The sequence below is a fragment of the Microtus ochrogaster genome, chromosome 10, assembly GCF_000317375.1.
Source record: "Microtus ochrogaster isolate Prairie Vole_2 chromosome 10, MicOch1.0, whole genome shotgun sequence".
Classification (NCBI taxonomy): Eukaryota; Metazoa; Chordata; class Mammalia; order Rodentia; family Cricetidae; genus Microtus; species Microtus ochrogaster.
Window position 1 is genome coordinate 49,360,505 of NC_022016.1, and position 10,787 is coordinate 49,371,291.

General features: G+C 47.4%; 1 protein-coding gene across 2 annotated transcripts in view; it reads left to right on the forward strand.

The window, feature by feature from the left end:
- The first annotated feature begins 1,076 nt into the window (after positions 1 to 1,076).
- Positions 1,077 to 10,787, forward strand: part of Rcan3 (RCAN family member 3) — an 18,262-nt gene continuing 8,551 nt past the window's right edge. Inside the window, exons 1-2 of one of the 2 annotated variants that reach the window (XM_013348476.2) lie at positions 1,077 to 1,282; positions 10,008 to 10,243. In XM_013348476.2, coding sequence (XP_013203930.1) covers positions 10,049 to 10,243 — 195 coding nt within the window. In that variant the 5' untranslated portion in view covers positions 1,077 to 1,282; positions 10,008 to 10,048. The remainder of the gene's footprint in view (positions 1,283 to 10,007; positions 10,244 to 10,787) is intronic. The other variant, XM_005353049.2, reaches the window with a different exon arrangement.

A 10,787-nucleotide genomic window follows, 5' to 3' on the forward strand; every position in this document is an offset into this window, starting at 1 on the left:
CCCATAACCCTTGCCGAGTGACAACACTGTGTCACTCCTTTGCTTTGACCCCTTTGCTCCACTTGTCCTCCGAAGGGTCTTGAGTGATAAAAGCTGACTTTCTTTTACTTTTTTGGTCCAGTCCGCCACCACCACCCTACCCCTACCCCAGACAGGGTTTCTCTGTGTCATAATCCTGGCTGTCCTGGGACCCTTTTATTTTTTTATTTGGAAGGGCAGCCGTGTGGAGATCAAGGAATAATTGTGGGATTTGGTTCTCTCCTTCCACCATGCTGGTCCGGGGGGAGCAAGCACCTTCAGCCGCTGAACCATACTGCGGGCCAGCAGAGCGGATTCCTTCTAGCTGGAGCTGAGACAAGATCTCCAGCTCTGTACCCGTCATCCAGCCTGTGAGCTGAAGGAAAGCACAGCTCCCCGCCAGGCTGGCCTCAGTCAAATTAAACTAACGCTCTAATGCCAGCCAGCCTCGGTGCTACCACTGGCAGAGACCTCGACCTAGACATAATTAATGCCTCATTGTCTCCGAGGGAGACAATCAAGACTGGGCACGGAGAGGCAACCGCAAATATCATTAATACTGTACAGCTGTGCAGCGTGCAATGGCGGGAGGGGTGGAGCCGGTGCAGTCACACACCTGGTGACACCCATAGCTCGTCGCCTCTGCTGGGCGGTGGGGGCTGCAGGGTGCGGTCTGGCACATCCGGCTGGCGGGTTCCCGGGAGGTTCCCCGGCTGGAGCTCACAGGAACCCGCCCTGAGAAGGTTTCTAGTATCCTTGCTAGCTGTTCTTGTCACTGTCCTGTGGTGTCAGCAAGGAGAGAGGAGAGGTTCTGGGTCGCGGCGAACTCGTAGGGGTTGTCAAAGGTCCTTTTTTGGAGGTCACAGAAAGCCTTAGCAAAGGGTTCCCGCCCAAAGCCCTTACAAGCTGTGCCAGAAAGCCAGGAAGAGAGGGCGAGTGCGCGCGCGCAGAACATGCCACACCCCATACAGCCCCGTCCACCTCGCCGGACTCCCTCCCACCCAGCTGTTGGCCCCACCCACTCGTCCGTGCGCCTGCGCCTCGCTCCCGCTAGGTGCCAGGCCCCAAGGGAGGGCGCGAGGCGCGCGGGTCCGGGAGCGCGCGCGACGCCAGCGACCTCGCTCTGGTCCAAGTCACCGCCCGCGTCCCCGGCTGAGGCGGCCGGCGTCGAGGGCGTGGCGGCTCCTCGCGGCCCCGGGCGGAGGGGTTCTGTTTGCCCCAGGCCGCGCTCGTCGCCCCCGGGCCTCTCCCCTCGAGCGCACAGGTGAGTCTCCCCTTCGCAGGGCGGGGCCGGCGCGCGACCGCTCGGGCCAGGTTTGCAGCGGCGCTGGGGATCCCCGGGACCCTGAAAGTTACAGCAGCCTCAGCCGTAGCAGCAGCCGCCCAGAGCTGCCCGGAGCCCCCTAGACGCTGCGAAGGGCCAGCCGCCTGGTCCCCAGGGTCTTCCCAGGGCGCTTCGGGGTAACATCCTACAAAACACCCCTCGCCCCCCCCCCCAAGTCCTTCCTCCTCCACCACCACCAATTTTTCCATCAACTGTACGACTTTTTGGAAGATGACAGACCCAGCCTGCCCTCGAGGGCAGGGAAGGAGTGGCCAGGAAAACAGGCTGGCAGCAGGTGGAAGCCCCAGTCTCCTCCCCCCTTTTCCTCCCCCAGGATGCAGGAATATCATCAGCGCATCTCTGCCTCCCTGGCTTCTGGAAACTTGTATCCGCCTCCTGAACCGACGTGCCTTCAATAGCGGTCTGTTTCCAGGTTGCCCGGTTCCAGCTTCCGTGCGAAATCTCATCATCTCTTGAGGAGATTAAGATTCTAGCCGCTCACGCCCGTGTTTCAGATTCAAACTAGGATTATGTAGAGTGGTGTAGTGTCGGATTTAAAACCAAAAAATACTCGCGTCCCCTTGTTGAAAGCTGTCTAGTACAACAGATTTTCTTGAACTTTTCGTAGAAGTCTTTCATCTACTGTTGGCTAGAGAAGTAATTTCATCAGTATCTGTAATTGCTGATTACTTAAAAATCTTATTCTAAGGACTGGGTGCGGCGCACGGTTTTGTTTTTGTTTTTGTTTCTTTTCTTTGTCAGTACTTGGGAACCTAGCCTGGACTACTTAACAAGGCCCTGTCCAAAAGCAAAAAAACAAAACAAAAACCTCTCATCACTATGCCATTACCTCTGATCCAGTGTCTCAGCACACTTGGCAGCTGGAGTTCATGGATCCAGGGAGCCCAAGGGGTTGAAGGAGAGAAACCACCTCCTCCAAGTTGTTCTCTGACCTCCATGTGAGTGCTGCTGCGACCACAGGCAAGCACAATACATACATCAAATAAATATAGTCTAACAAAATATTGGTGCTGGAGGGCTGGCTCGGCTATTCGGAGCACTTGCTGCTCTTGCAGAGGACTGGGCGTAAATTCCCAGCATCCATATGATAGTTCACAAGTCCAGTTCCATGTGATCCCACGCCTTTTCTTACCTCTGAAGGCTCATACATGTACCTGATGCACAAACATACACCCACAGGGACACACATACATACTAATAAATAAGTAAAAAGCCAGAATTAAAAAATACAGTACGTCTCAGAGTCTAGTTTTTTTTTTTTTCCTGGCATGCAGAGTTGTTCTTTTTGATTGGGTCTTTATGTAGTGTTCTGATAAACTTTGGATGTAGGATGATCATGAAGTAATTAAAATTAGCGTCCTGTTAGTCTTTGCTACAGCTTTGCATCTTACCTCATCGGCAACCAGTCTCCAAAAGAGGAGGTTTTAGTGCTTGGGGGATTTTCTTCTTTACCATTCAATCGTGATATATTTTACAGTTTTAGAACTCCGTGTAGTCTTAGGCTAGCAAATGAGAAGCAACACTACATGAGGGTACAGGAAATGTGGGTCCCAAAGCGGGAAAGGTGTGAAAAGTAGTGTGACTTAGAACTCCATTCCTCTGACCTGTGACCCTGTGCAGTGGCTTGCAGGTGTTGCTCAGAAGCAGCCTTTGACTTTAGCTCCAGAACCCTACAAAAAGCTCCACTTTGCCTGGAGCGATGGCACTCAAGCGCCTGACCAGCGTGCTTGAGGTGCTAGGTTCAACCCCAGTGTAAGAACAGGGAAAAATTCTTCAGTTACTGAGTGGAGGGTGCCTGGCCCTGGAGTGAAGTGACTGTGTTACACGCAACAACAAATAGCGTCAGTCACTCTCCGAAGTCGCACTGAGCATTGCCTTTCTCATACTAATGGGTGGAGTAAGACCATCAGCGATGATGATAGGAACGTTGTAGATTATCATTAAAATGGCGTGACTTTAGGTCCTGAAAATGCAGAAATGTAATTTTTAAGTTTTTAGAGGTCTATTTTATGTGCATGAATTTTGTCTGCTTGTATGTATATGTACCACACATATGCCTAGTACCCCCAGAAGAAGGCATCAGATATCCTGGAATTATTGATAGTTGTGAGCTCCCGTACGGGTGCTGGGAACAGAACCCAGGTCTTCCTCAAGAGCAAGAGCCATCTCTCTAGCTCCAGAAATAGAACTTTTAAAAAGATTTTTTTTAAAAGTGTGCCTCTGTGTGAGTATATGCACATGAGCACAGGTATCTGTGGAGACCAGAAGAGGACATTGGATTCCTGGAGCTGGAGTTGCGGGTCGTTAAGAGCCACCTGAGGTAGGAGCTAGGAACCAAACTCCGGTCCTCTGCAAAAGCAGTGCATGCTCTTAGCTGCTAAGCCATCTCTTTAGCCCCAAATCTAGTCTTTATAACCTGTTTTACACTAATGTTCCACTAACTTTATTATGATGATTTTTGTTTGCCGTTACTACTTTTAAAAAAAGTAGAATTCTGTCATTGATCGATAAGAAGGACTGGGAGATAGAGGAATCATAGTAGACTTCAGAACCCCGATGTTGGCAATCCTGAATAGTCTTTTGGAAGATTTAGTCTAAATTAGAAATTCAAATAAAGTACACATTTGCTTCTGGTATTTTTGTAGACATTTTGCTCATTTCAAACAAATCTGGCTAAGATATTAAAATGTTTCTCAAGTTGGGAAACATAATGTTTTTTAAAATTCTGGAGCAGAAAGAATTCACCTTTTCCTTATCGACTGAAATTGCTTGGCGTGCAGCCTTGGTGGATTAGTCTTGTCCTGAGGCTGGTGCAGCAAAGCAGATGGCCATGCTCCTTGGAGGTTTCCTACCCAATTCATGTTTCTATGAAGAAGTCGTCTGCCAGAAGCCAGCCAGGACTAAGGCAGCACTGGAGGTGATGCTAAGCCCCGATCAGCACAAGCGGAGGTTGCAATAGTTCCAGCAGTCAGGGATAAAACCTCTGTGCTAGGAATGGAACCTAGCGCCTCCTGATGCCAGGCCCAGGCTGTAGTGCTGAGCCATAGCCCCACCCTTGTGTTGTGGTGCATTGCCTTAACGAAGCCAACTTTAGCTTTAAGTAGCTGCTAGGTTAATGTGTGTGATGTCCATGTATATTTCTCTTTTTTTTTTTTGTTTAATTTGGTTTTTTGTTTGTTTTCTCCCAAACAAGGTTTCTCCATGTAGCTCTAGAGCCTGTCCTTGCACTCTCTCTGTAGACCAGGCTGGCCTTGAACTCACAGAGATCTACCTGCCTCTGCCTCCCGAGTGCTGGGATTAAAGGTGTGCGTCTCTGCCACCCAGATTCTCTTTTCAGTTTTAACCACATTTAGAATGTCAGGAAATTCTGAAGTGATTGACAGTGTTGACTTCAAAACAAACACACACACACCAAAAAAAAACCTCATTGTGTGTTTTTAGCAAGATAGCCAATATCTGTCAAATAATGGCTGATACCATAAAAATTTTGTTGTGACATAAATTTCTGTAAGGCTCATGCAAAGGCCTAGTGGCATTTTTGTTTTAAGTCTGTTCCACACTGGAAGCAGATAACTAGTTAGCTCGGGGGCTGTTCAGGAGCTCAGTTTACTGACAGAGCCTCCCTGCTTTTCTTGGGGTCATACAAACTGCGAGGGATTTCTCTTCCTTTGTGATCATTTAGAGGGTTGTCTTGTTGTTTTTTTCTCCTCTGTATTATGATTTGAATGTCAGTTCTACCAGCTGTGCTGATGCTATTTCGGCCCTTTCAACTAACAAGGAAACTCATATCATGCTTGTTTTTAAAAGAATGACTGAGTACTGGCCATGTGCAAACCGTTATTCTGAATATGAGTGTTTACGTCTCCCAACATCTTTATTGAGTGGAGATTATTATTATCTACATTTTCTGCTTGAGAAATTAGGAACAGTCAGGCAGGGGGTAAAAGCACTTGATGCCAAGCCTAACATGGCCTGAGTTCCACATGGTAGGAGGAGAGAACAGACTCCCAAAAATTGCCCTGTCTCCCTGTGCACACCATGACACATACCAGCACACACATGTGTGTAAAAACACATACATAAGGAGGCACTAGAAATTTACAAAACCAAAGCCACCAGAAACAGGTAAGATAGGGAGAGTCATGTGTACGAGCGGAGTTCTGTTGGGGCCAGAGTTCCCGTGTTGGAGGTCTGAAGGTGGCCTCTGACCCCTCCTGGAGACCGGGGATTGCTCAGACACGTTCACAGTTAGGTGCATTTCCATTCTGTCCTTTTTAAGAATATAAATGTGTAAGTCTTATAATTACTTAATGATCTAAAACCTTTGATCTGGGCTTGGTGACATAGGCCTATAATCCCAGCTAACAGAGAAGCTGAGGCAAGAGGGTCAAAAGGTCAAGGACTGCCAAGCTAAAGCAAGTATTCAGAGCCAGGATGGACATCTTAATGAGACCATGTCTCTCTGTCTCAAAATGCAGATAAAAAGAGGACTGGGAAGCAGCTCAGTGGTAGAGCACTTGCCTAGTATGTAGGAAGCCCTGGGTCCAACCCTTAGTGCCACAATAAGTAATTTTAAAGGAAAAATTATTATTGTGGCCATTGTTAAGATAATAAAATTTGAATAGAGACTAAAATAGATAATGCTATTATATCATTGTTAAATGGATGGGTTTTACTACTGTGTAAGAAATGGATTTTGCTCTCATGCTGATTTGATAGGATATGAACTATGCTTTACTTTTTAATAGTTTGGAGAGAGAATGATAAAGTTAAAAGATAGTCTGCTACCTATATGTAGAGATGTTTTAGTTTTTGTTGTTGTTTGGATTTTTTTTTATGTACATTGGTGTTTTTGCTATGGGTGTTGGGTCCCCTAAAACTGGAGTTACAGACAGGTCTAAGCTGCCATGTGGGTGCTGGGAATTGAACCCAGGTCCTCTGGAAGAGCAGTCAGTGCTCTTAACCGCTGAGCCATCTCTTTTGCATTTTTTGAGACAGGGTTTCTCTATGTAGCCCTGGTTGTCCTATAACTTGCTCTGTAAACCAGACTGGTCTTGAACTCACAGAGCTCTTCCTACCTCTTCCTCCTGAGTACTGCGATTAACGCTTTTGCGCCACCACCCAGCTAAGATGTGTTGTTACCCTGTAACCCAGGCAAGCCTGGAACTTACTATATAGCCCAAACTGACTTCAAACTCGTGGCTTTCCACCTGTCTCAGGCTCTCCAGTGCTGAGATTATAGACATGAGCTACCGTGCATGCCTAAGCCTATTTTTATCATTTCTTTTTGAAGTTATATCAAAAGAAAGCTACCATAAGATGAAGGTAGAAAAACAGGAAACGAATATATAAAATTCTAAGTCAAACCAAGGATTGTTTCCTATGCTCTATTTTTATTCTTTGTCATATTGGAGAAAGAGCCTTGAAACACAGTACTAATTATCAAAAGTAGACTGTAGATTAGGGCTGTAGTTCAGTAGTAGAGTATGGGCTTAGCACTATCAAGGCCAGTGCTACACATATGTAGGCCAAAAATGGCCTGACTTTCTTTCCCTTCCTCTACTCTCCCCCTCCCCGAAGGAGCTCTGCCTGCCTAGAACTGGTCTGGAACTCACTCCCTATGTAACCAGGCTGGCCTGGAACTCATGGAGATCCACTAGCCTCTGTCTGCCAAGTGCTGAGATTAAAAACATGAGCTACCATGACCATCTTTTGTGCATATTTCTTATGGGGGGATATTGGGGAAGTTCCTTTTTTTCTTCGAGACAGGGTTTCTCTGTGTAACAGCTCTGACTATCCTGGAACTCACTCTGTAGATCAGGCTGGCCTCGAACTCACAGAGATCTGCCTGCCTCTGCCTCCCAAGTGCTGGGATTAAAGGTGTGTGCCACCACCACCCAGAATCTTTTAAGTGGGGGAACAAATAAAAAATAAATGAGGGATTACAAAAAAACAAACACTTAATGCCATAGACAGGCTACAAAGAAAGCCCACTTTTATACCCAAGGTTAAACTAGACTGGTACTAAATACCTTTACCAGCTTTCTGGCTTTTCTCATCCTGACTGCACACGCCTGCTTGGTGCCTGACTGCACCTATTCTTTACCTGCTATTGTCCTTCACAACCGTTTTTGGGAGCCCATCTCTGTTGACAGAGGTTTCTGTCCCACCTGGGCCCACAACCATTCAGTCCCAAAGAAACACACAGAGGCCTACATTAATTATAAACTGGTTGGCCTGTTAGCTCAGGCTTCTTATTAACTGACTCTTACATCGTAAATTAAGCCATAATTCTTGCCTGTGTTAGCCACATGGCTTGGTACCTTTTATCAGTGAGGCGTTCTCACCTTGTGTCCTCTGAATCTGGCTGATAGCTGCAGACTGAGTCATTCCCCTTCCCTGAATTCTCCTATTCTGGTTGTCCCACCTATACTTCCTGCCTGGCTACCGGCCAGTCAGCATTTTATTAAACCATGCAAGTGACAAATCTTTACAGGGTACAAGAGCATTGTCCCACAGTACATCTCTAATTCCTCACAGAACTGAATTTTTTTCTGTCATTGATGACATGCCAGTGACATGGTGACATGGCATGAAGCTCGGTGCTGTCTGCTTTTGTTCAGCAGTCCTTGCTGAGCAGCTGTGAGTCAGAAACTGGCAGGGATTTGAAGGCACGGGCAGAACATGGGCAGGCGGGTGATTTGTCAGCAGCCGAATAACCTTAGAGCAGAAAAGGGAGCGGAGTGTGAGAGCCCAGCCTCCCCCATGAAAGCTGTAGTGAGACACTCTCTTGGGGGCTCCCCTCAGACCAGAAAGGCCTCACACAGCAATTAAAAGAATCAGCTAAAATTTATTGTCAGACCTGTGGGGCAAGGGGCAGCTTAGAATCTCCAGGGATGTGGTATATCTCTTAAACCTCCAGTTCTATGTGGTGCAGACTCAGCCCTCCTTTTCCCACGGCTTTGATGCCGTGCTTCATGGCTTAGGAGCAATCTGTGAGATGCAACATGGGGGACCCAGAGAAGCAGGAAACCCAGGTGAGAACTAAGAAGCTAAGGGCTCCAGAGGGGCAGCGCTGGAACCTCAGAGAGACCCAGGTGTAAAGACTGACTGAGAAAATGAGACTGGGAGTGAAGGGAGGGGCCTCGAGGGCACACTGCAGAAAGAGGGTTCTGGTGCTCAGGAAGCCTTGGTTGTCAGTAGCGAGGGAGTTGAAGCCGACAGAGAATGGCAGCTGCTTGGGAGACTAAACCCTGGCGGCAGTGGAGGGGAGGAAATAAAGTAAGTGAACCCATCTACAGGGAGTGGGTGGGAAGAGGAGCAGGTAGATGACAACAAGGTAGAAGCGATGGTGGGGATCCAACATGAACAGGCTTCCGTGCCGAAGAAGAGGAGCAGGTGGAGAAGTGGATGGTATAGCAGACAGCAGGATGAGGCCCCGTTAGGGAGTGTGACTGGCTGGCCCTACAGGAGAACTATTCAGTGCCTGGTAGTAGGTGTCCAGAATATTGACAGAGCAAGGATAGATGCTATTTTTTAAGGTTGTCTTGAGTGGTATAGAATAATGGGAAACTCTACTTTTTTGTTTTTGAGACAGGTTTCTCTGTGTAGCTTTGGCTGTCCTGGAACTCACTCTGTAGACCAGGCTGGCCTCAAACTCACAGAGATCCACCTGCCTCTGCCTCCCAAGTGCTGGGATCAAAGGCGTGCGCCACCACTGCCAAGCTGGAAACTACACTATTTTTACCCCATAGTTAATAACTAGTATGAAATGTATTCTGTGTAAGCAATGCATCTGGAGCCTGTGTCCTTCAAAATGAAAGGGAACTCAGAAGTGCAGTCGTAATAATCATGATCACTCAGTGTCTCTGTCACTCATGGTTTTCCTTCAGTTCCATGTCACATGTGCAAAGGTACACTGTGATGAGTGTGGTGTGGTTTCCTGAGGAGCCAGGCACAGGCAGATTCTGCCCTAGTATTTCACAGAAGGACAGTGCCAGCTCTAGGCCTGACTCTAAGAGCACAATGTCTAAAAGTTGGGGAGTGTGTCTTCTGGGTTGTCTTCCAGCTTTAGTTGTATGCTGTACACTCCTGGTGTGTGTTCATGAACACCTTTTAGAGGGAACTCGGAGACATAAGCAACTTAGTTATTTGAGAGTCTTCTCGGGAAGAAAAGCACACTGGGTAAGAAAGGCAGAGCCTCACAGACAGCATTTCAGGGTGCAGATGGCGAGCAGACCGTGTGGGTGTGATTTTGCTGGGCCACTTCCAGTGTTTGCCACCTAAAACCCAAAACAAATATGTGAGGGCCGCTCCGGCTCCCACTTTCCCTCTCTCTGCTTGTAAACCAAAGTACATGTTGATGCGATCCTGTCACCTCATCCTTTTCATCCCGTTTTCACCAGGAAGCATTTGCTTTTTCGCTTCTTCATATTCCATTGCTCCATAAAATCTGCTAAGCAAATCAGGTTTGTAGATAGAAATTCATTTGCGAGAGCTGGAGCTGACTTAAATGCTGATTGATCTTTCCTGGATAAAGTCATTTTGCTTGATGAATTGCTGTCTTGAGGATAAATTGACTGCAACATGATAAGGCCTTCAGTTTTTTTTTTTTTCCTCCATTGTTTTCTTTCTTTTTTTTAAGCAGTGCCTGGCAGATATCCTAGAACTTTCCCTACGGAGAAGATGCTTCGAGACACCATGAAATCTTGGAATGATAGCCAGTCTGATCTCTGTAGCAGCGATCAGGAAGAGGAAGAGGAGATGGTCTTCGGTGAAAATGAAGATGACTTGGAAGAGATGATGGATCTAAGCGACCTGCCCACCTCACTTTTTGCTTGCAGTGTCCATGAAGCAGTGTTTGAGGTCCAAGAGCAGAAGGTAGGCACGGCCCGGTCCCTGCCCTTACACCATGGGAAGCATAGATAGCTTTGGGTAGACGGGCCCGAGAACCTGTGACGTGAAATAACAGTGTGTGCTACACTGGGTCCCTCCCTGTATCATGGAGAGTCTCCGTCTACCACTCAGAGGTGTGCTGCAGAGCCAGTCCTCCTGCTCCACCTGAGAAGCCCTGGCTCTTAGTGAACTCAGGGCTCATTAAATGTGCTTTTCATTCATTCTCTTATTCATTGAGTTTTGGAGACTAATTGAGGAAAAGCTTTTTTAATGTTTTACTCGAAGGTATTAAATATACATAATGTGAATCATTAGTAATTTTATTTCTGTACATAATGTGATTCTGCCATATACATTCTGTCATCCTCGCTTGTGCCTTTCCCACCTCCACCACCAATTCCTCCTTTACCCAACAGGCTGTTGTAGTTGAGACAAGGTCTTACTCTGGCCCAGGCTGGCCTGGGATTGGCTGTGTGGCTCAGACTGGCCTGGGATTGGCTGTGTGGCTCAGACTGGCCTGGGATTGGCT